This window comes from Odocoileus virginianus, chromosome 5, assembly GCF_023699985.2.
Source record: "Odocoileus virginianus isolate 20LAN1187 ecotype Illinois chromosome 5, Ovbor_1.2, whole genome shotgun sequence".
In the NCBI taxonomy this organism is placed as follows: Eukaryota; Metazoa; Chordata; class Mammalia; order Artiodactyla; family Cervidae; genus Odocoileus; species Odocoileus virginianus.
Window position 1 is genome coordinate 84,051,001 of NC_069678.1, and position 25,818 is coordinate 84,076,818.

Sequence of the window (25,818 nt, forward strand, 5' to 3'; positions counted from 1 at the left end):
CATGTGAAGGAAGAGCAATCTGTATCAGAAATGGCTTTGGGCTCCCTGCCTGGTCCATGTTGAGCTTACTCTTCTAGTCCCTAGGGCCCGGCCAGCAATAGGGCCAGGAGAATCCGCTGTCAAGCCCAAGGTAGAGATAACGAAGTCGTGTTTCCGTTGTCAGTGGTGTGGTTCATCAGAGAGCTGATTGGGGCAGCATCCACGAGAAGATATGTCAGCTCCTGATTCCCCTGCGCACCTCCATGCCCTTCTACAACTCGGAGGAAGAACGGCAGCATGGCCTGCAGCAGCTGCAGCAGCGTCAGGTAGGGCCTGTGGGGCGCTGCGGGTCTAAGTTGGGGGTGCAGCGCAACGGCCCCGTGAAAGGGCAGTCTGTGCAAGGCCACTGAGCTGCAGCCTCTGAAGGCAGAGGTGTGGTTTTATGTCTTTATGCCTTCAATTCCGTTCAGTCAGTTGTCCGCAAATTCGCTGAATCACTGCAGTATTAGCTCCCTAGAGCTGCTGCCATAACCAAGTACCACAGATGGGGGGCTTGAACAACAGAAATTTATTTTCTCACGGTTCTGGAGGCTGGAAGTCCAAGATCAACACTAGGTTGTCAGCAGGGTTGATTTCTTCTGCGGCCTCTCCCCTTGGCTTGCAGACGGCCGCCTTCTTGCTGTGTCCTCCTGTGGTCTTTCCTCTGTGTGCACACATCCCTTGTGTCCAAATTTCCTCCCCTAATAAAGGCACCACTAGATTGGATTAGGAGATACCCCATTACCTCATTTTAATTTGACTGCCTCTTTAAAAAGCCCTATCTCCAAATGCAGTCCCATTGTGAGGTACTAGACGTTAGCGCTTCATCATATGAATTTTGGGGACGTCTCTGGTGGTCCAGTTGTTAAGACTGCCTCTCAGTACAGGAGGTACATGTTCGACCCCTGGTCAGGGAACTAAGTTCCTGCATGCCTCATGGCCAAAAAACCAAAATGTAAAACAGAAGCAATATTGTAACAAATTCAACGAAGGCTATAAAAATGGTCCACATTAAAAAAAAACGTCAAAAAAACTAATGAATTTTGGGGTTACAAAATTCAGCCATAGCTCCCAAACATGCTAAGTATTGTGATAAGAGCCTAGGCGCATAGTAAAAGGTCAAGAAATGATGAATGAATGTACTAGTTAATAAATAAAGGAGATTGGGAAAAATTATTATGGCATTGATAACATCTCAGTTATTATGAAAAAATAATGCTTTATAAGCCATAAATCTCAAAACAAAAGATTCATTGATTTTAGTATAGTGACACTTGGAGAGTGGCCTTAGAATGATGTAGAGTCAAAGTTATTTCTAATATTAACTAAGCAGGATAATTCCAGAAGGAAAAATATGTTTGTCTCAAAATTAACTCAGAAAGGCAGAAAGTTTTAGACTCTCCTGAAACATTACAGTTCTGCTAAACTAAAATTTTATTAAGAACATAATAATATTCATTTAATAATTTTATATTGAGCACTCATTTATACCAAGTACTGACCTATGATGAAAAGATCCTTGTCCCTGGACCTTGAGGAACTCACTGTCCAGAGTTTTCCTTTCTAATCACCTATTTTGGGTCTCAAGTCCACCTCAATGTGGGCAGGCTCACTATGGGCTCTTGACCAGGTCGTTAGGTGTTGCCCTTATCTCCAGGGGTACCTATAACCACCATTACCTTTTACCCTTAGATGTTTCAGATAGTCTCTCATTTTTTCTTCCACAGAAGCATTTGATTGAACTCTGCTACACCGTTGCCCAGAAATACATCTTTGAAGGAAAACATGAAGATGCTGTCCCGGCAGCTTTGCACTCTCTTCGCTTTCGCATGAATGTGCATGGCCTGAGTTCAGTTGAGCTGGTGCCTGCCTACTTGCTGTTGGCCGAAGCCAGCCTTGGTAAGTGAAACTGACTAGAGACCCCCTGGAACCAGTAAGAAGTGCTGTATTGAGTCATGATGGTGGTGGTTTAGTAGCTAAGTCCTGCCCAACTCTTGTGACCCTATGAACTGTAGCCCACCTGTGGGCTACAGAGACTACAGAACTGTAGTCTCCTGTGTCCATGGGATTTTCCAGGCAAGAATACTGGAGTGGGTTGCCATTTCCTTTTCCAGAGGATCTTCCCAATTCAGGGATCAAATCCACATCTTCTGCCTTGCAGGCAATCTCCTACATTGTAGGTGGATTCTTCACTGCTGAGCCACCAGGTAAGTACATATTGGGTCATGTTAATGGCCAAAATGTCCAGCTCTGGCAATGGCACCAAGACACATTTTGTGAAAGAACAGGATTGTTGTAAAGTTTGGCACAAGGTGGGGAAGGAGATGTCTTGGACTTTTGGTTATAACCGACCCATATCCATGCTAGCTGGCCTTAGCAAAAGGAGGAAGTTTATTAGGACGCTGGAGTGTCCTAAAGGAAGGGAGGCTTTGTGAGATACTAGACTCTGAATGCTATAAGAAGCCAAGGCTAGTGCTGTTTCTCTCTTTTGAGTCTTGTCTCTGTTTCTCTCTGCATTCTGCTTTATTTTCCATCTCTACAGACAAGCTTTTTCTACCCTCTGCTTACTGCAGAAGACAGCTACCTCAAAATATCATAGGTAGCTGAATTTACATTGAATTTGCATATCCTTCAGGTTCAAGGTGGGTAATAGAAACTAATTAGCATCTGATTTCCAATGTTAAATTCCTGAAAAATAGAATTGTGTTGACTCAGCTCGAGTGTGGTATCCATCTGTATCTACCTTTGTGTTGGAGTCACACAGTTCAAATACAAAATTAGGAACCTGCTCCTACTGATGGGAGAGGCGGTTCTGAGAGCAGTGAGCACAGACTTAGCAGACAGCACACATGGTGGTTTCTATAAGAGGAGAATTAGCATTTTCGAGGGGAATGAACATTTTTTAGCATCTACAGCATTTTAGGTACTGTTTTGTTGTTCAGTTGCTAAGTCCTTTCCGACTCTTTGTGACCTCATGGACTGTGGCATGCCAGGCTCCTCTGTCTTCCACTATCTCCCCAAGTTTGCTCAGATTCATGTGCATTGAGTCAGTGATGCTATCTAACCATCTCATCCTCTGCTGCCCCCTTCTCCTTTTGCCTTCAATACTGTACTACTGCTTTGTATATCTCAACAGCCATTATTTTTTTAAAAAAACTTTTAAAAAAGTAAAACTGTTGGAAATACTATAAAGGACTTCCCCCCTAAGCTATCTGAGAGTAAGCTGCTTACCTGATGCCCTATGCCTTGACTACTTCAGTGTGAGTATCCTACAAAGATGTCTCCTTCTTAACCACAGTACAATCTTTATCGACGATTGTCTACTAAGCAGACCCCATTCAGCTTTTTCTAACTGTCTCAGTCACATTTTTACAGCAAAAGGACAGAGCCCAGAATCACAGTCTCATTCTGTTGCCTTGGCTGTTTAGTCCCCTTCATTCTGGAATAGTTTCTCAAGCTTTCCTTGATGTTTACCATGTTGACACTTTTAAAGATTAAAGGCCAATTATTTTATACAATGTCCTTCAATTTGAGTTTTTCTGATGTTTCTTCATGACTGAACTCAGGTGATGTGTCTTTGGCAGGAATATCACAGAAGTGATGCTGTGTTCTTCTCATCCCATCCTAGAAGTTGGGATGTGTTTTTAGTTTGTTCCATTATTGATGATGTTCAAGTTACTTTATTAAGGTGGTATCTGTCAGGCTTCTTCTCTGTAAAGTTACTCTTTCCTCTCTGCAATCAATAAGTTATAGAGAGGTATTTGAAACTATATAAATATCCCATTCCTCAACAAACTTTCAGTGAATATATTTATTTATATCACCATAGACCTTTGTTTTCCTATTTTGTTTAATGGGTTACAATCCATTAGTATCTTTAATTTGATGTTCAAACTGTCCTTGATTTGGCAAGTGGCAGCCCATCACACTGGCTTCTGTGTTTCCTTGACACATCCCCACTGTTCTCTTTCTTTCGTGTTTGTTTCTTGGGAGGTTGTGTGTGTCTGTGTGTGTCTGGCTATGAGGCTTACAGGATCTTAGTTCCCTGACCAGAGATAGAACCTGTGCCCTCTGCAGAGAAAGCATGGAATCCATTAGCACTGAAAAGTGAAAGTGAAAGTGTTAGTTGCTCAGTAGTCCAATGCTTTGCAACCCATGGACTGTAGCCCACCTGGCTCTTTTATCCATAGGGTTTTTCAGGCAGGAGTCCTGGAGTGGGTTGCCATGCCTTTCTCCAGGGGATCTTCCTGACCCAGGAACTGAATCAGGGTCCCCTGCATTGCAGGCAGATTCTTTACCATCTGAGCCATCAGAGAAGTCCTGCATTGGCACCACTGAACCACTGAGCTGCCAGGGAACTCCCTCCCCATCGTTCTTCGATCATTTTTCCTGCTTTCTGAAACCTATCTGCAAGGAGCCCTGATTTCTTTTAGTGGAAAATGGAATTTAGAAGCCATGAATTGTGCACTAGACATACTCATTGCTAGTGAGGTATGGCTATTCCCAGGCTTCTCAGTGGACAGAATTAGGAAATATGTGTATAATAATGTGTATATGAATTGATGCTTTTGAACTGTGGTGTTGGAGAAGACTCTTGAGAGTCCCTTGGATTGCAAGGAGATCCAACCAGTCCATCCTAAAGGAGATCAGTCCTGGGTGTTCATTGGAAGGACTGATGTTGCAGCTGAAACTCCAGTACTTTGGCCACCTCATGTGAAGAGTTGACTCATTGGAAAAGACCCTGATATTGGAAAGATTGAAGGCAGGAGGAGAAGGGGATGACAGAGGATGAGATGGTTGGATGACATCACCGACTCAATGGACATGAGTTTGGGTAAACTCTCGGAGTTGGTGATGGACAGGGAGGCCTGGCATGCTGCAGTCCATGGGGTCACAAAGAGTCGGACAGAATGAGCAACTGAATTGAACTGAATGTGTATATGTATATGCACATTATTACTAAATCTCTTTATCTCTCTGTACATCTATATCTATATATGATCTTGGGTCCCTAGGACTACATTTAAATCCACAGGGTTCAATCTCATTTTTTCCCATTCTCTATTTGTAGTTCCCTTCTCTGACAGTGAGAATGTTGGCTTTCATTTTCACTGATGTATTTATATATTTAATCTGTTACCCTGTATGAGTTAACCTCCCATCTCTAATCCTATTCTTTCCCCTTACAGATGCCCTCCTCTCCTTCTGTGGGCTCTGACTCCTTATTCTGGGGTGCCTCTTCTGCATGGACCCCCTCCTCACTGGTTTGCACTCTGACTCTTCACCCCAGGCCACTTAGCTGCAAGAATACCCTTTTTACCCTGCTTTGGTCCAACTCCCCATTCTGGCCTGTCCCTCCTCCATGACTAGTGGAAGACCACTGAACAAGGAAATACAGCCTAGGCTCTGTTTATCTCTGACACTGACTCGCTACGGAATATTGGAAAAGTCACCCTAGCCTAAATCCTATCATCTCTCATCTGAATTACTCCCTGCCAGCTGGCCTCTGCAATCTTCCCCGGCCTCCCTCTAATCTGGTCTCTAAACAAAATGTGACCAAGTCACTCCAATAAATAAAGACCAAGTTCCCAAAGCAACCTGTGAGCCCATGCTTGGTCTAACCTTTATGAATTCTCTACTTCACCTCTCATCTTCTCTCTTTTTCAGTTGCGTTGGCCTTCTCTCGTTGGCACTGCAATGCTTCCTTGTTCTGGAAGGTTCTTCTATAGCTACTCTCCCCACGTCTCCTCCCCTCCCTCTCACCTGACTAACTCCTATTCATCCTTCAGGCTCAGCTTGAGTCACCACTCCCGTCTAGAACACTTTCCCAAGCTCCCAGACTGAGTCGATTCTCCTTTTTTGTGTATGCAGTTAGAAACATCTTTCTTTTTTCTGGGCACTTACCTTGATAATAATTATACATTTGTTGATGGGGCTTCCATGGTGGCTCAGTGGTAGAGAATCTGCCTGCCAATGCAGGAGATGCGAGGTTGATCCCTGGGTTGGAAAGATCCCCTGGAGAAGGAAATGGCAGCCCATTCCATTTTTCTTGCCTGGGAAATCCCATGGATAGAGAAACCTGGCGGGCTAGTGTATGGGGTTGCAAAAGAGTCTGACACGAGTTAGTAATTAAACAAGAACAACATTGTTGATGAGCTTATTTAATTCAAGTCCCTCTCCTGCAATAGACCATAAGTTCAGGGGGAACTGGGACGGTGTATATTCTTACTCATCATAGTGTCTTTACATCGAGAACAGTACTTAGTGTAGAGAAGGCACTCTAAAACCCTCTCACAAGACCTGACACCTAAATGGGAACTCTGTAAGCATTTGTTGAACCTGAGTCCTCTTCACAGGGCTGTTTTGAGGATTAAATGAATTTGTGTGTAATGAACATGAAAGTGCTTTGCAAGCAGGAAAGTGCTATCTAGATGGAAGGTTTCATTATAACTCCCACCATTACTGATTTATAACCTTACCAACCTTTTTGAAAGTCTAAATAAATCACATGCCCCCTCCCCCACATTCCTCTCCCATCTTAGAGATTCCTCCAGACTGGAGTGGAAAAATTACAGGCATTCATCTTTTTTTTTTTTTTTAAAGTAAAACTTTGGAATTTTAACCCACTGGAAAATGACATTTTCAGTAACACTTCAAAGAGGAGCCACTTTACTCACCTTCCCTCACTCTAGTCAGCACTTTGGAACTGGGAGAACCTAGGTTTAAATTTCATCTGCTCACTAGTTGTGCGAACCCAGTCATCAAACTTTTTCTTACCTTAGGGCCCTCTCACACATTGCCTGGAATTCTTGTTTCTCCCTCTTACATGGCTGATTCCGTTCAACCTTCAGGCATCTGCTTAAACACCACCTTCTCAGAGATGTCTCCCGTAATCATCCAAAGTAGGTTTCTTCCTGCCTTTTTTGATAACTGTTCTGTTCATTTTCTTCCTAGCACTTTACTTTTTGTTTCTTTATTGTGTAACAATTTCACTGGACTGTAAACTCCTTGAGGTCAGGACTGCAGCATGCAATGAGCATCTGGCAGACTGGTAGAGACTGGACAGATCTGATGAACTTAGATTAATTGAAGGCATACAATTTCCTTCTCAGATATTTCTTTTGCAGGGTTGTTTGCAGATGTAATCACAGATGCAGGTGGCCTCACCTGGTGGAAAGCCAGTGGAAGGCATAGTGTAAGGTAGGCCCTCATTAAATGCTGATTCCTTTTTTTTCCCCTGGGCAATTCCCAGTCACACTTTTGAATCATCTGTGACTTTTATTCTGGGTTTCTTTACTTTCAGCACCAGGTCCTACAAAATCTTCCACTATAATATCTCTCAAATCTGCCGCAACCCAATGTAAGCCTACTGTCTCCCCCTTGAGACAAGTACCACTGTTCCTTAACTGGCCATCTTTTCTCTCTCTACTGCATATACTCTGCAAATTGCCCTGTAGGATAGTTTCCCTTCCTGATGTCTCTGTTACCTCCACTCTATCCCTGCACCTCTCCAGGTGAGCGCTGTATGACGGAGGGCGTGCCTGAGCTCACCTACTCACCGGTCACAGTCTTAATTCCAACCTGCTTGTCACAGCTTGATCTGCTCACCTCATTATATCCTGCTCTCTGGATTTGCAGCCTTGTCATTTTTTTTTCTCGCACATACACTTTTTGCTTTGGTACTGATCCTTGTTTAGATGTGGTTCAGCTTGGCCTAGGGGCCTTCCTTTTCTAGCAATATCTCCATAAATGAGACCTGGACTTGAAAATTTTAAATTTTCAATAAATATCAATACCCTCTACCAATTTTTTCCTGAGCTTAAACATCTTAGCTGGACTTCCCAGGTGGCTCAGTGAAGAATCTGCCTGCCATGCAGGAGACACAGGTTCGATCCTTGGACTGAGAAGATCCCCTGGAGGAGGAAATGGCAAGCCACTCCAGTATTCTTGCCTGGGAAGTCCCATGGACAGAGGAGCCTGGCGAGCTATAGTCCATGGGGTCCCAAAGAGTTGGACATGACTTAATGACTGAATACGTACATACGCAAATATCTTAGCTAAGAGTCATTTGCTTCTTTAAATTTGAGAAGGCCTCAGTCTAAAGCCCTTAATTTCTAGACAAAATCCAGTTGGAAAATGTGACTTGCCTATTTAATTAACATGAGCCAGGATCCTGGGCCAAGGCTTCTTGATTCTAATATTTTCCCATTTTAGTGTAAGCATCACTCAGGCAAAATTACTTGCTGCTTCTTGTTGACTGCTTCTTCCTCACCTCTCCTCCAGTAATTCAGTGACGTATGATTACAACTAGAATAAAGCAGTGCTTACATAAGAAGTATGCCTGGGAGGAAGTACCAAGAACAGAAGGTTGACTTTGGAGGGGTCTGGGTCCTCATCGCCCTACCCTTTACGGATACCATTTCTCCTGCAGCTTTCAGCACATGGAATACTTCACTCCATGTGAGGTCATGCCTCCTGCTCTGCAGATGCTCTCAGAGTAGTTTTCTGCTCAGTTCTCACAATCTCCCTAGGAGGCAAGCAGGTAGGCAGGAAACCGTTAGATATCTTTACAGCTAAACAAAAAGGTTTAGGTGTCAAGAATATCTGACTATCAGAAATAAAGGTGACTTTCTCTTAACCATGTGACATGGTTAACCATCTAAACCATTCTAGCTCCTAAATGTCTTTTTTATTTACTCCAGCCTTATTCACTGCCTTAGTACTAGCTTCAAGTACTTGCTGGAATGATTTAAAAAGTCTTTGGATGAATGTTTTACTCTTCCTCCTCCCCTCTGGTCTCTCCTCCATATAGTTCCAGAGGATTCTTCTAAATCTAAATCCAGTTCTTTCTCCCTTCCTGAAAATCCTCTAATTTTTATCCACATGCAGCAAGCTCCTTGGCGTGACTTTCTAAGCCCTCCATGATCTGTGCCCTGCCTACCTCTTTACTCTCATTTCCTGCCACTCGATCCCTTATACTTTGTGCTCTGGCTTCACAGACTAATGTATAATTCTCTAAACACAGCATACTACTTCATATCTCTAGGCTTTGCATACGTGTTAATTCTGCCTGGGATGCCCTCTTTTCTTTAACTATCTGGAAAACATATTCATCTTCCAAGCCTAGGTCAGACTTTTCTATCTTAGCTTGGTTGGTATAAAAAATACCATAGATTGGGTGGTTTAAACAAACGTTTATTTCTCACGGTTCTGGAGGCTACAAGTTCAAGATCAAGGTGCCAAAAGAGCTGGCATCTGGTGAGAATCCAATTCCTAACTTGTTGACAGCTGCTTTCTCTTGGTGTATCCTCACAAGGCCAAAAGCGAGATCATCTCTCTCATGTCTCTTCTTGTAAGGGCACTAATTCCATTTATGAGGGCTCTACCCTCATAATCTAATTAACTCCCAGAGGCTTCGCTACCAATTACCATCTCACTGGGGATTAGGACTCCAGTGTATGAATTTTGAGAACACAAACATTCAGTCCAAAGCACTGACCACACCTCTCTCCACTCCATTGTCCCTCTCTACCCCATCCACAGAATTAAACACTTCCCTGGTGGCTCAGTAGTAAAGAATCCATCTGACAATGCAGGAGATGCACGAGATGCATGTTTGATCCCTGGGTTGGGAAGATCCTCTGGAGAAGGAATTGGCAACCCACTACAGTATTCTTGCCTGGGAAATTCCATGGACTGAGGAGACTGGTGGGCTATAGTCCATGGGGTCGAAAAAGAGTCAGACACAACTTAGTGGCTAAACAACAACTCTGTTCTACTTGAAAACCTTATAATGTTACTATGATTGCATTTACACTATATTATGAATATATTATGAATATGCTAGTATATATTACAAATATACTAGTGTACTTATTTACACTATGAGCAAAGCTAATAGTGGTGATGGAATTCCAGCTAAGCTATTTCGAATCCTAAAAGATGATGCTGTTAAAGTGCTGCACTCAATATGTCAGCAAATTTGGAAAACTCAGCAGGGGCCATAGGACTGGAAAATGTCAGTTTTCATTCTAACCCCAAAGAAAGGCAGTGCCAAAGAATGTTCAAACTACCACAAAATTGCACTCATCTCACAACTAGCAAAGTAGTGCTCAAAATTCTCCAAGCTAGGCTTCAACATTACGTGAACAAGAACTTCCAGATGTTCAAGCTGGATTTAGAAAAGGCAGAGGAACCAGAAATCAAACTGCCAACATCCATTGGATCATAGAAAAAGCAAGAGAATTCCAGAAAAAACATCTGCTTCCTTATGCCAAAGTCTTTGACTGTGTGGATCAGAACGAGCTGTGCAAAATTCTTAAAAAGATGGGAATACCAGATCACCTTAGTTGCCTCCTAAGAAACCTGTATGCAGGTCAAGAAGCAACAGTTAGAACTGGTCATGGAACAATGCACTGATTCCAAATTGGGAAAATAGTACATCAAGTACATCAAGGCTGTATATTGGCACCTTGCTTACTTAACTTATATGCAGAGTACATCATGTGAAATGCCAGGCTGGATGAAGCACAAGCTGGAGTCAAGATTGCCAGGAGAAATAACCTCAGATATGCAGATAACATCACCTTTATGACTGAAAGTGAAGAAGTACTAAAGAGCCTCTTGATGAAGGTGAAAGAGGAGAGTGAAAAGGCTGGCTTAAAACTCAATATTCAAAGTACTAAGATCATGGCATCTGGTCCCATCTCTTCATGGCAAATACATAGGGAAACAAGGCAAACAGTGGAAGACTTTATTTTCCTGGGCTCCAAAATTACTGCAGATGGTGACGGCAGCCATCAAATTAGAAGATGCTTGCTCCTTGGAAGGAAAGCTATGACCAACATAGACAGCATATTAAAAAGCAGAGACATTACTTTGCCAACAAAGGTCTATCTCGTCAAAGCTATGGTTTTTCCAGTAATCATGCATGAATGTGAGAGTTGGACCATAAAGAAGGCTGAGCATCGAAGAATTGATGCTTTTGAACTGTATGTGGTATTGGAGAGGACTCTTGAGAGTCCTTTGGACTGTAAGGAGATCAAACCAGTCAATCCTAAAGGAAATCAGTCCTGAATATTCATTGGAAGGACTGATGCTGAAGCTGAAGCTTCCACACTTTGGCCACCTGATGTGAAGAGCTGACTCATTAGAAAAGACCCTGATGCTGGGAAAGAATGAAGGCAGGAGGAGAAGGGGATGACAGAGGAGAAGATGGTTGGATGGCATTACTGACTCAATGGACATGAGTTTGAGCAAACTCTGAGAGATGGTGAGGGACAGGGAAGCCTTGCTTGCTGCAGTCCGTGGGGTCACAAAGAGTCGGACACGACTGAGCGACTGAACAACAACAATGAATATTCTTGTTTCCATGTCACTCATTCAATCCCTGTAAAATTTCATCTTTGAATTCCTATCACTTCACACAAGGCACATGGAAGGTATTGAATATGAATATACATATATTTTAAAATTGAGATATAGTCCATGTACCGTAAAATTCACCCTTCTAAAGTACCATTCTGTAGCTTTAGTATATTCACAAGATTGTGCAACCATTATCACATCTAATTTGGAAACATTTTTGTTACCCCAAAGTGAAACCCAATACCATCGGCAGTCACACCTCAGTCCCCATGCCCACAGTCCCTGTTTTTCTGTTCAGTTGCTCAGTCATGTCCTACTCTTTGTGACCCCATGAACTGCAGCATGCCAGGCTTCCCTGTCCTTCGCTATCTCCTGGAGTTTTCTCACACTTACGTCCATTGAGTGGATGATGCCATCCAATCATCTTATCCTCTGTTGTCCCCTTCTCCTCCTGCCTTCAATCTTTCCCAGCATCAGGGTCTTTTCCAATGAGGTGGCTCTTCGCATCTGGTGGCCAAAATATTGGAGCACAGTCCCTGGCCAGTTACTAATCCACTTTCTGTCTCTATGGATTTACCTATTCTAGAAATTTTGTATAATGGAATCATACAGTGTATGGCTTTTTGTCTCTAACTTCTTTCACTCATACAATGTTTGCAAGGTTCATCTGTGTTGTAATATGTATCAGTACTTCATTCCTTTTGTGTCTGAATGATATGCCACTCTTCAATATGGAAAGACCATATTTTGTATATTTACTCACCAGTTGGTGAACATTTAAATTCTATATTTTGACTATTACGAATAGGCTGCTAAAAACATTCATGTACAGGTTTTTGTGTGTCAATCAGTATTTAAGTCAATGAGTGAGTGAATGAGTGATGACTCATCTTTCATCTTGTGTTCTCTGGCCAGGATATGAATTGCAATCTTTATTTCTTTTGGGCAGGTCTGGGCCGGGTCGTCCAGGCTGAGGAATATCTATCCCAAGCTCAGTGGACAGTCCTCAAATCAACCGAATGTAGTTATGCCATCTACTCCTTATTGCATCGGAACCTGGGACTTCTCTACATGGCTAAGGAAAACTATGAGGAAGCCCGCTATCATCTGGCCAATGATGTAAACAAGCTACATTACGACACCTGAATGTTTCTGAGAACACCTCTGTTTGGTTGTTGTTTATTTCTGTTTTCTTTTTACTGAGCATTTCTCTGAAACTTTCTGTTTACAACTGTTTGTTTGGTGGACTATTAGCAAGAACACAATTCTAACAACCTGAGTTCAGGACTTTCCACTTTTTGTCTGTACATCCTTGTCCACATCACATCACTTCCCAAGCCTCAGTTGCTCCAAGGATGATAAAGAGAGGCAGAAGAGCATCCTGATTAAGATGCTTTATGGGCTTTCCTTCTCGTTCTAGTGGTGTCTTTTCACTAGGCACATAGACTTGGATAAATTATTTCATGTCATTCATCACCTGTAAGACAGAAACCATAAGCCAGTCTCTGCCTCACTGGGTCATTGCAGAGATGAATAAGACAGCAGGGCATGTGCAGTACTTTGGCTGTTATTTTTATGAGTAACATCAACATCTTTACTTCAGAGTGTGGTTATTACATTTAAATGACCTGGAGTTGTGTGAAAGTGATTTGTAAACTATAGAACTCTGTACATTGTTAGACAAGATGATGTGGGTGATGACTGAGCTGTTCTTCCAAAGGTTTCTAATAGGATTTCAATATTGGACCATATTGGGACTTCCCAGGTGGCACTAGTGGTAAAGAACCCACCTGCCAATGCAGGAGACATAAGAGACACGAATTCATTCCCTGGTTCAGGAAGATCCCCAGAAGGAGGGCATGGCAAGCCACTCTAGTGTTCTTGCCTGGAGAATCCCATAGACGGAGGAGCATGGTGGGCTACAGTCCATAGGGTCACAAAGAGTTGGACATGACTGAAGCGACTTAGAACAGCACATTGGACAATATTACCAGAGGGAAGAGTTCCTGAGTCTGAAATCGGGATGAGGTTGGGGTCAGACTGCAGTCGCAATGAAGGCTGAGCCTTTCTTGAGCCTCTCCATTGGGCAACCTTCCCTCTGGTTGCCTACCGCTGAACCGTGTCCCTAAATTTGCTGGAAAGCTAGTTGCATTGGTTATTCTTCATATCCCCTTACCCCAGATCCATTCTTTGCTCTACTCTGCCCTGGAAGGCTGGCCCCTATGGACTGTAGAACCTGGACTTCACTGCTCTCTGGCCTCAGTTGCGTTTGGGGAGTGAGGGGCATGGAAGAGGAGGTTCTGAGGAGACAGAGGTTGAGGTATTTACTCTCTCTGCTACCTTTCTGCACCAGCACACTTCCGGCAGGGGAAGTGCTCCTTGTGGCCACAGCTCCCATAAGGTGCCTTCATCCGCAGCTCTCACTCTTGCTGGCCCTGGTAACCCTGCTTTCTCCCCTGGTTTTCTCAGGAGTTTGGACTGTACCACTCTCTTACTGTAACAGTCTCAATAGCACAGTCCCTAGTGCTTCACTAACTCTCATTGCTTCCTTACCCCTTCCACATCTCTGGAGGTAAACCTTTTATTAAACCGTCCTCAGGAAATACTTGTGAGGGTACCATATACTTCCACCTAGGAGCTTGACTCATGCACTTCTTAATTTGTGTTTCCTCTCTACACTCTACAACCTCCAACAAATCAACCAGAGGCACATTCTGTCTTGAGCTGGGCCACACAGTGAGCATTAGATCAAGCTCAGATTCCTCAGTCTAAGTTAAAAAAAAAAACAACCCAAATTATTGATACATACCATAATATTCAATGGTATGTACAGTTAAATGTACAATTCAATGATTTCTTAGTAAACTTACAGAGTTGTGTAACCATCAATATAATCCAGTGTTCACCCTAAAGAGAGCCCTCATATCCATTTGCAACCATTTCTCATGCCCCTTCCTGTCCCTCTAGATTTACCTTTTAATATACACACTTAATATAAACAATGATATGTGATCTTTTGCATCTAACTTCTTTCACTTAGCATAATTATTTTGAGTTTCACCCATGTTGTTGTGTATACATCAATACTTCATTTGTCTTATAGTTGACTGTCACCTAGATGTACCACAGTTACCCTTCACCAGTTGATGGACATTGGGGCTGTTTCCATCTTTTGCCTATTATAAGTAATACTGTTTATGAACATTTGTATATAAGTCTTTGTGTGAAGAAAGTGGAAGTGAAAGTCGCTCAGTTGTGTCTGACTCTTTGCAACCGCATGGACTATGCAGTCCCTGGAATTCTCCAGGCCAAAATACTGGAGTGGATAGCCTTTCCCTTCTCCAGGGGATCTTCCCAACCCAGGGATCAAGCCCAGGTCTCCCACATTGCAGGTGGATTCTTTACCAGCTGAGCCGCAAGGGAAGCCCAAGAATACTGGAGAGGGTAGCCTATCCCTTCTCCAGTGGACCTCTCTACCCAGGAATCAAACTGGGGTCTCCTGCATAGCAGGCAGAATCTTAACCAACTGAGCTGTCAGGGAATGTTTTTATTTCTCTTGGCTATATGCCTAAGGATAGAATTGCTGGGTCATGTGATTAAACTATGTTTAATTTTTTGAGGACTGGCGAGCTGTTTTCCACAGAGGCTGCATCATTTTATGTTCCCATCAGCAGTGGACAAGAGGGTTCCATTTTTGCCATGTCTTTGCCAATATGTGTTATTTTCTGTCTTTAATTAGAGCCATTATTGTGTGTGTTTAAACACGTAGCTCATTGTGGGTTTGATTTTGCATTTCCTCAGTGATTAATCATACTGAGCATTATTTCATGTACTTATTAGTCATTGGTGTATCTTTTTGGTGACTTGTCTGTTCAGATCCTTTGCCCATTTTTAAATGAAGCGTTGTAAAAATTCTTTATAGACTCTGGATACATGTCCTATATCAGACATATGATTTACAAAGAAAACTCAAGCACTCTCTCTCTTCCTTCTAGATTTATTTTGCCAGTTGTGCATTTGGAACAGAGCACATCAGGGCCTCAGGCGGCTACTTCCACCTGGCCAACATCTTCAATGGCCTTAAAAAGTTGGACCTGGCAGACACATTGTACACCAAGGTGAGTTGGGAATACGGGAGCTGAGCCTTGATACTTAGGCCTTATATCTTGAACCTGGTGTCCGACCATTCGTGAGAAATTCGAGACACAGACAGAATGAAGTGACTGGCCCAAGGTCACATAGCTTAATACATAACATACTCCACTTCTCTTTCTTTCTGTTTCTCCTCTACCAGAATAGTTTAGTCCTTAGCATCCATAGAACAGTTAGCAAATAACAAATTATGGGTCATTAAGAACCAAACCCCTCCAAACAGACTGCCATATACTCTGTCATAGGACTTCCCATATAGCTCAAATGGTAAAGAATCTGCCTGCAATGCAGGAGACCAGGGTTTGATCCCTGGGTTGGGAAGATCCTCTGGAGAAGGGAATGGCAATCCACTCCAGTATTCTTTCCTAGAGAATCCCATAGACAGAGAAGCCTGGCAGGCTACAGTCAGTGGGGTCGCAGAGTCGGACACGACTGAGCAACTAATACACACACATACGTACTCTGTCATATCCCTAGCAGCAAGCTAAGGTGGTCATGTTGAAGTGTGGGATAGAGGAGGAGATTAGATTTTTAAGCAAAATTGATTGAGGAAAGGTCCTGTGAAGGGATCAAAGAACATGAAAGTACTTCAAAATGTCCATCTTTACCTGTGAAAGATTTTAAACTGTTTCTAATATATTAAAATGTTGGTTATGTTCATATGCACTTTACTTAGCAAATAACCATTTTTTGCATGTGGTATAGGCTCTCATGAAGCGACTGTTTATTCATATTTTAGACCCACTTCTGAGGACGAGGCATTGTGATGTAACTGAAAAAAAAATGAGCTCTGGAATCAGGCAGACTTGAATCTAAACCTTGGCTGTGCCATGTAGCAGCTCTTACCAAGAGTCAAATGGGATCTTAACTTTTCTGAGCCTCAGTTTAATTATCTGTGAATTGGGAGTAATAAGAATAAGACTTCAGTTGGGATGTTGGCTGGATATAAAGGAAGTTGTATGTGCTCAACATACGGCAGTCATTTTTATTTAAGAATATATTTAAACCTTATTTTGTAAATTAGTTTTTATTGGAGTATAGTTGGTTTACAATATTGTGTTCGTTTCTGCTATACAGAAAAGTGAATCAGCTATATGTATACATATATCCCCTCTTTTTGGATTTCCTGCCCACTTAGGTCACCGCAGAGCGTTGAGTAGAATTCCTTCTGCTATACAGTAGGTTCTCATCAGTTATCTATTTTACACATGTGTGAGTTGCATGCTCAGGGGCTCAGTCATGTCTGACTCTTTGCGACGCCATGAACTATAGCCCACCAGTCTTCTCTATCCATGGGATTATCCCAGCGAGAATACTGGGGTAGGTTGCCATTTCCTCCTCCAGGGTATCTTCCCGACCCAAGCATTGCATCCGGGTCTCCTGCAGCTCCTGCATTGGCAGGCGGATTCTCCACCGCCTAAACCATCATCCTCCAGGGGATCTTCCTGACTCAGAAATCAAAACCATGTCTCCTGAATTGGCAGGCGGGTTCTTCACCATTAGTGCCACCTGGGAAGCCCATGGGTGATGCTAGGGACCTGAATTTTTCAGAACACTGGCCAAATCGCTTTGATTCCTCTCTCAGTCTGCCCATTCTGCAAAATAGGGAAGATGGCATGGATGCACACCATGACAGGGACAGCTGCTCTCCCTCTGAGGGGCAAAGTCTATGGATCAGAAGAGGTGAAGTCGCTGCTCTGCTTCCTAGGAAGACCTACCACTTCCCATTTAGGTCACCACAGAGCGCTGTGTAGAGTTGCCTCTGCTATATAGTAGGTTCTCATTAGTCATCTATTTTATACATATGTGAGTGCGTGCTCCAGCGAACCACCATAGTAGTGTATATATGTCAATCCTAATCTCCCAATTCATCCCATCCTCTTTCTCCTCTTGGTATTCATTCGTACATACATGGCAGCTATTATAATTAGACCCCATCAGGGCTGTCCCCAGATCAGCCTGCCACATGCCCTTTGCAGCCCAGCATTTGTCACACTTACCTTGGGCAAGCACCTCCAGGCTCCTAGGGCTCCCCCTGCCTCCAGGCACAATGAAATGGGGAGTCTGTAGATGGTCAGAAAGCCTGACCAGAGGTTCTGCCCTCTCAAATGTCTGGTCCAATGGCTAAAGTCCAGCCTGCTTGTCTGATTACCATCTCCTTTCCCAACAGGTCTCTGAGATCTGGAACAAATATTTGAACGATCACTATCAAGTCCTCTCACAGGCTCGCATCCAACAAATAGATCTACTGGGCAAACGATTTGAGACTGACACTGGCTTGGGTAAGTGGCAATTCTTCCTGGGAAACAGAGCAGTGACTTCATTTCTTCTGATCCATAGACTTTGCCCCTCAGAGGGAGAACAGCTGTCCCTGTCTTGAGGCGCATCCGTGCCATCTTCCCTATTTTGCAGATGGGCAAACTGAGAAAGAGGAATCAAAGCGATTTGGCCAGTGTTGTGAAAAATTCAGGTCCCTAGCATCACCCATGGGCTTCCCAGGTGGCACTAATGGTAAAGGACCTGCCTGCCAATTCAGGAGAGGTGGGTTTGATTCCTGGGTCAGGAAGATCCCCTGGAGGGGGGTGTGGCAGCCCACTCCAGTATTCTTGCCTGGAGAATCCCATGGACAGAGGAGCCTGGTGGTCTACAGTCCATGGGGTCGCACAGAGTCAGATATAACTGAAGTGACTTAACACAGCACAACACCACAGAATCACACACAGTCTTTCCAGTGGGGTTAATGAGGGACAGCTTTGGAAGGAAAGAAAACCCAGCTAGAACCCCCTGAGATTTTTGCACAGCATCCATTTTTTATGAGTTATCCTCCCGGGACACATGAGTGTCCACATGGGAGTCCCGTTGCTCGTTTGTTCTGAAGCCTCTTCCCCTTCGTTTACTGGACCGTGAGCTTCTCAGTGGCATGCTTCTTCTCATGGTGGATTCTGAGTCATCTCTGTATCCTTAGCTCAGCAAAGAGCTGAGGACTGAATACAGCACCATTCCTTCTGAGATCATAAAAATTGATGCAGGATCTAGTTTCTGCTCAAAAGAGACAAACAGTGTAGTGAGACAGAAACTATGTGAAAGAAAAGATAACTTCAACAAGTACAAATTATATTAAAGGTGAGTCCCAGAATGAAGAAATGAGGACAGTTGGATGGTTTTGAAAAAGGAAGACTTCTTGGAGAAGTTTTGAGCTAAACTTAGAAAAATTCATAGCTTTATTGACTTTTCTCTCATTATAAAAGTGGTTCATGTTAAAGCATAAAACTTGAAAATCATAGCTATCCAAAGAGCGTCAACTTTAACATTACAGTGTATGTCTTTTCTGCCTTTTTCTCTTAGCTTAGCCTCACATGGGGAAAGCAGAAAGGTTGTCGCTTAAGCATCTTTGGATTTGGGGAAGAAGAATTAAGATTCTGTGGCTACCAGAAGCCTGTCTCCCTCCTCTTGCTGTAGAATGAAAGCTCAGTTGGACTCAAGGAATCACACCAGGACAAATTCCCTGTATCGGGGGCCTGAGAAATCTAGGACTCTGAAATAAAGCAAGCTAAGCAACTCAGGGACCTGTAGGAATGAACTTTTTTTTTTTTTTTTCAGTTTACTCTGATGATGGCACGTTGGACAAAGCTGGCGAACTGCCTGAAGGCCGGGTGCCCTAACTGCTCAGTGCTTATCCCTGAGGGTAGATGCAGCTGCCCCAGGGCCTGTTTCCTCTTTTCTCCCTTTCTTGCCATTGCAGATGAAGCCCAGGAAGCAGAAGCTATTCAGATCCTGACTTCAATCTTGAACATTCGAGAATCCACATCTAACAAAGCCCCCCAGAAAACGATCTTTGTTCTCAAAATTCTGTTCATGCTTTACTTCCTGATGATGAATTCTTCAAAGGCAAGTTCCCCTAGAAAAGCAGCAAATCTAAAACAGAGGGAGAAATTCCTCTGGTTGGATTCGGCTGTTTTGTCCAGCTGCACTAGCTTTTGTGCTCAGAGTAAGCCCTCACTCCAAAAAAGTTCAGACACTCACAACATTTCCCCTGTGTTAAGTCCAACTGCACAATGAAAACAGGATTGTCTTCTTCCCTCAAGGGGACCACCCTAGGGTTGCACAGGTAAACTGAGGCTGGGACAGTGCTGGGAGGCCTGCAGGACAGAAGGGCTCTGGGGAATTCTTGGGGAAATGGAGCAGTCACTCTGACTACACAGTGATAGTGAGTTCCCTGTTGCTGGAGGGATCCGGGCAGAAACAATTCCAAAGGTAATCATTTTTGAGTGCTTATTACATGCCAGTCACTAGCCTAAGTACTTTACATGAAGTATCACATGTAATTCCCATATCAACCTTACAAGGTAAGTCTTTTATCATTCCCACTTTACAGGTAAGGAACTGAGGCACAGAGTGCATCCATTATTTGCCAAATTTCTTCTAGAGTAAGTGGCAAATCTCAGGTTCCTTAATTTATTGATTGACTGATCCACTCATTCAATAATTTATTGAATGTCTGCCATTTGCAAAGGCTGGTTCTAGAGACTGAGGGTACAGTGGTGAACTACCAGCCAAGTTGCCTATTTCCATGGAACTTAGGTTCTTCTGGAGGAGGGGAAGTCACAATAAACAAGTGAACACATAAATGTGTAATATAATTTCAGAGCCTGAGAAGCTCTACAAAGAAAAACAAAGCAGGCAAGGGGAAAGAGGAGAGAGGGTTGGCTGGAGGACGCAGTTTTGTGCAGGTGACATGGGAAAAGTTAAGATGTCCTTCCCCTGTTCCCTTCCTCCCTTCTTTCCTTCATTCTTTCCATCTGCCTGCAAACTTTTACTAAGCACCTACTGTATACCAGGGCCTGGAGGAGTTCCCAATCAGTGGGTTATAACAGAGTGTGAGAGCAAAGCCTGGGGCACTGTGGGAGCGTGAAGGAGGGACAGACACCCTATATGGGTTGGAGGTGAGAAGGGTCAGGGAACAGAGAAGCACTTTCATTGCATTTCCAGGTTTACTGTGGGCAAAACCTCTGCATTTCAGGGTCCCATTTTCTGCTGAAGGAAGTCATTCCTCCAAGGTATTTTAAGGATGTTAGATCTACAAGAGGTTCTTAGAAGAAAGGGCCATCTCTCTCTACTCAGATTGGTGCCTTTCTTCCTTCAGGTCTGGAATCAGCTATCTGCTCTTGAATAAGGCCTTCCCTGTCCTCTGTCTGAAATGGCAACCCCCCATCAGACACGACTGAAGCGACTTAGCAGCAGCAGCAGCAGGAGCATTGCCATCACTAATACTTTCTGTCCCCCTGCCTGCTTTAGTTTTTTCTCTCAGCTTGAATCACTATTTAAGATACCATCGTATTCTACTTATTTGTCTTGTTTATTGCCTCTCTCTCCTACTATGTAGTAAATTTCACAAGGTTAGGAATTTCTGCCTATAGTCACAGTCTCTGAAACACAGTAGCCCTTCAATAAATGTTTATTGAAGGAAAGGAGGGAAAGGGGGAAGGAAGGCAGAGAGGGAGGAAAGAAGGGAAGGAAGGAAGGAAGGAAAGATGAGCCAGAGTCTGTCTCAGGATGTCCTGTAAAACTTCTGTCCAAATCAAGACTCTGGGCCACCTGGACTCCCCAGATGGCAATTTACTTGTGGCACCTCTCACCTCTATGCCTCTCAATGTTGGTTCAAAGGGCCCTGAAGTGGAGAAAAGAGGCTTTGTCCACTATAAACTCAGAAATTCAGCATCCAGGTTTTCTTGTTCCTTGACCTCTCTCACCCTCATCCCACACATGAGGCTAGCTATGAAGACCAAGTTCATGTGTTCACAAGTTTTCACAAAGAGCTCAGTGGGTAATATGAGAAGCTGAAGGGTCCTGCCCATGTTCCTGGGGTTGAGCAGAGATGGGGCTTCCAACATAATGCTTTTCTGTGACAATTTCCTTTTGTCTCTGCAATTCTCTTTCAGGCAGAGGAATATGCCTTGAGAGCCCTCCACCTAGCCAAAAAACAGAAGCTCAGTGTCCAGGAACAAGACACCATTCAGGGTTTACTAAATCTCATCTCAGTTGAGGAAGCTCAACCCATTACTTAGTGACCCATGAGCTCTGCATCAGGGACGACTGAGCATCTAAAATATTTCAGCCTTGCACAGGGGCACTGAGGTGCTATGAATTGCTGAAGTACCCACCCTGTTCCCCTGGGACTGCACTCGTAGCTGTGTTTTTATTGTTACACAGCATATGTTGGGGGAATGTAGAGCTTTTGGCACAGAGATCAGTAAAACTCTTGCTTATTATGACTTTGTACGACTTTGAATAATGTGCTGTCAGTTCACTAACAAGGTATTCGTAATTAAACTGCAAATAGTTTATCTTATTTCTCTGAGGTCTCCCAGTGATTCATGCTTCATAGTTCTTTGCCAAAGAAAGGGGTAGGGATTAGAGCTATATTGGAGTAAAGTTCCTCTATTCTGCTGTAATTAAGTTAGCATTAATTTGAGGTAGATTGTGATTAAAATGTCCATTATGATTCCTCGAGCAATCGCTAAGAAAATTACTCTAAAAACAGTTAAAATCAACAAAGAAATTAAAATGGCACACTAGAAAAGATCCACTTAATGGAAAAGCAGGCCGTAAAGGGGGAATGGAGGAGCAAAGAGGATGTGTGACACATAGAAAGCAAAGTGCTAAATGCAGACATAAATTGTAGGTCTTGGGCAGAAAAGGCCCCTGGGGCCTTTCAAGGAGCTCCAGTATAGATGGGCCAAGTTACCCTTCCACGCTGGTGTCTCTTTCCTCAGAGAGTTATTTGAAGTGGATGTGAGTCATCTCTACCGTCCAGGGCAGCAGTCCTCTGGAAGGTCTCCTGTGATGTAGGGGACAGAGGGCAGGCACGGGAGCAGACATGCCTGGTTCACATCCCAGCTTTCTCACATACTAGCTCTGTGACCCCCACTCACTGCCCCCACACACTCAATCTCATTACATTCTAAGATGGCCCAGGTGTGGCCACGACAGTATCAACTTGTCCCATTGAGGACTCTGGTCATTTAGCGCAGACATTTTTGCTCCAGACTCACCAAGCAGCCTGCCCATTAGCTCTTTGCTTTCTGGATAGATCTAAACCAGGGAGAGGATATGCAAATCAAGGACCTGTCAAAGGACTTACCTGGTGGCCCAGTGGTTAGGAATCCACCTTGCAATGCAGCAGACCGTGTTTTGCTCTCTAGTCTGGGAAGATTCCCCATGCTGCAGGCCAACTAAGCCCATGTGTCACAATTACTGAACCTGTACTCTAGAGCTTTCGAGCTGCAACTACTGAGCCCGTCCACCTTAGAGACTATGTTCCGCAACAAGAGAAGCCACTGCAATGAGAAGACTGCGCACTGAAGCTAGAGAGTAGCCCCCACTCGCTGCAATTAGAGAAAGCCCATGTGCAGCAATGAAGACTCAGGGCAGCCAAAAATAAAATAAATTAGAAAAAAGAAGGACCAATATGGCCTCTATGGAGAACAATATGGAGATTCCTTAAAAAATTAGGAATAGAACTACCATATGACTCAACAATCCCACTACTGGTCATATATTCTGAGAAAACCATGACTGAAAGAGATGCATGTACCCCAGTGTTTGTTGCTGCACTATTTACAATAGTTAGGACATGGAAACAACCTAGATGTCCACTTTAAGATGAGTGAATAAAGAAGTTGTGGTACATATATACAATGTAATATTACTCAGCCATAAGAAAAGAACACATTTGAGTCTGTCCTAATGTGGTGAAAGAACCTAGGGCTTGTTATACAGAGTGAAGTAAGTCAGAAAAACAGATATGATATATTAATGCATATTTATGGAATCTAAAATAATGGTACCAATGAACCTATTTGTAGGGCACTAGAGATGTAGGGCAATAGAGATGCAATTAGAGATTTGTAGGGCAATAGAGATGCAGACACAGAGAACAGACTTATGGACACAGAGGTAGAAGGAGAAGGTGGAACAAATTGAGAGAGTAGCATGGAAATATATACATTACCATATGTAAAATAGATAGTGGGAATTTGCTGTATGTCACAGGGTGCTCTGATGGGTGGAATGGGGTGGGAGATGGGAGGGAGGTTTAAGAGGGAGGGGACATATGTATACCTATGGCTGATTCGTGTTGATGTATGGCAGAAACCAATACAATGTTGTAAAGAAATTATCCTCCAGTTAAAAAAACTTTTTAAAAAGAAAAAGATGTTACCTCAATGTAACTTTTTTTTTTCAATATAACTTTTAAAAAATACATACTTACGGAGTGTTCATACTTATGGCAGACAGTTATATATAAAGAAGAAATAGAAACCACCCAGAACTCCTCATAGAGAGACGCCATAGCTAACATTTTGGATATTTTTTCTAAACATAAAAATATATCTAATAGAGATCAGTCTCATGTACACTCTGTTTCCTAATTTTTAAATGTATATTGTATCATCTCCCCAGGTGATAAACACAATCTGAAATGGCTCATTTTCCCTTACATATGGTTGTGTAAGTGAATCACTTTGCTGTTTGTCTGAAATTAACACAATATTATAAATCAACTATACTTCAATAAAAATTTAACTATCCCCCTAAAAAAAAAAGACCTATCAGAGAGTTTTATATTCCTCACTGAAATTAATTCACTCAGATACATGTAATATTAATAAAAATAGGTCAGATGGCTACACCTTGCCCCTTCGGATCTGTAAAATCCCCTTGGGGTATACTTAGGATTCTCAAAGACTGCGAAGTCCCAAAGGCCTTACTTTTCTACCTGTCTCTTGCTTTCATTTTTAGCTTCAGTTACCTTTACACTTCCCACATCTTGTCTTGTAGTTGTTTTTTTCATCTCTTTAGGGACGCAACTCCTTTTTGATTCTCACTTCAAATATGAGCCAGCTCTTCCAAAGAGATCTTTAATGAAGTTTGGGGGAGTGAGGAGAAGCATGAACAGTTCTTCAGCAGATAAGTTAAAGGAAAATATTAGAACTTCCTTATTCTAAAGAAGTCCTTCAACATCCATTTCATTAAACTCGAACCCTCTTCTTTACTATAGTCACTGGCCTCTTTTCCCCCTCCTCCCTGTTTTCTGTTCCTTCCACACCTGAATTCTTCTTCATGAGTCCTCCACTGAGTATATTAATAAAATTATTGCTTCAACTTATTGTTCCTGTTGACTGATTTTCCTCTTGGTGATGGCCCATAATGTTCTGCTTTTTTGCATCATGTCTAGTAATTTATTTTCAGCCTTTCTGCTTTTCTAAGATTTGAATTTAAAGCTGTAAATTTATCTCTAAATACTGCTTTCATTGATCCCACATGTTATTAAAAGTATTTTTACTATCATTCACTCTAAATAGATCTTAATTGTTTATGACTCATGAGTTATTTAGAAGTATGATTCTTAATTTCTAAAAGATGGTGACTTTAATTACCTCTTTGTTGTTTTCCAGCTTAATTTTATTGAGATCATAAAATATTATGTGTACAATTTTGACTTTAAGAAATTATTTGAAGTTTTCTTTATGGCTCAGGATATAGTTAATATGTATTTGTAATTGTTGTGTGTGTGCTGGAAAAGGATAGAATTATTGGGAACCATGCCTTATATATGTCCATTAAATCAATTTTTTCTCACATTTTCAAACTCTGCATCTTACTGATGAATTTTTAATTTATTTCTGAGAGAGGTATATAAAATCCCTCCAATATGATTGTGGCTGTATCTATTTTTCCTGCAGTTCTATCAATTTTTGCATTACATACTTTGGGGCTTGTTTATTAGGCAAGTACAAATTCAAATATTTTCCTGGTGAATTGAATCCTTATTTTTTGTATTTTGAAGTGATTCTCTTTATCTCTAGGAATGCTTTTGACTTTCAGTTCAGTTCAGTCTCTCAGTTGTGTCTGACTCTTGTGACCCCATAGACTGCAGCACACCAGGCCTCCCTGTCCGTCACCAACTTCCAGAGTTTACTCAAACTCATGTCCACTGAGTTGGTGATACCATCCAACCATCTCATCCTCTGTCATCCCCTTCTCCTCCTGCCCTCAATCTTTCCCAGCACCAGGGTCTTTTCAAATGAGTCAGTTCTTCGCATCAGGTGGTCAAAGTATTGCAGCTTCAGTTTCAGCATCAGTCCTTCCAATGAACACCCAGGACTGATCTCCTTTAGGATGGACTGGTTGGATCTCCTTGCAGTCCAAGGGACTCTCAAGAGTCTTCTCCAACACCACAGTTCAAAAGCATCAATTCTTCAGCACTCAGCTTTCTTT

The 25,818-nt window shown here is 42.7% G+C and overlaps 1 protein-coding gene across 3 annotated transcripts in view; it reads left to right on the forward strand.

Moving 5' to 3' along the window:
- The window catches only part of ZMYND12 (zinc finger MYND-type containing 12), a 32,843-nt gene extending 10,957 nt beyond the window's left edge, over positions 1 to 21,886 (forward strand). The window contains exons 2-8 of one of the 3 annotated variants that reach the window (XM_070468337.1): positions 164 to 305; positions 1,746 to 1,917; positions 12,335 to 12,504; positions 15,381 to 15,503; positions 17,708 to 17,819; positions 19,280 to 19,429; positions 21,481 to 21,886. In XM_070468337.1, the coding sequence (XP_070324438.1) occupies positions 164 to 305; positions 1,746 to 1,917; positions 12,335 to 12,504; positions 15,381 to 15,503; positions 17,708 to 17,819; positions 19,280 to 19,429; positions 21,481 to 21,602 (991 nt within the window). In that variant the 3' untranslated portion in view covers positions 21,603 to 21,886. The other 2 variants (XM_070468336.1, XM_070468338.1) reach the window with 2 other exon arrangements.
- The last annotated feature ends 3,932 nt before the right edge of the window (positions 21,887 to 25,818 follow it).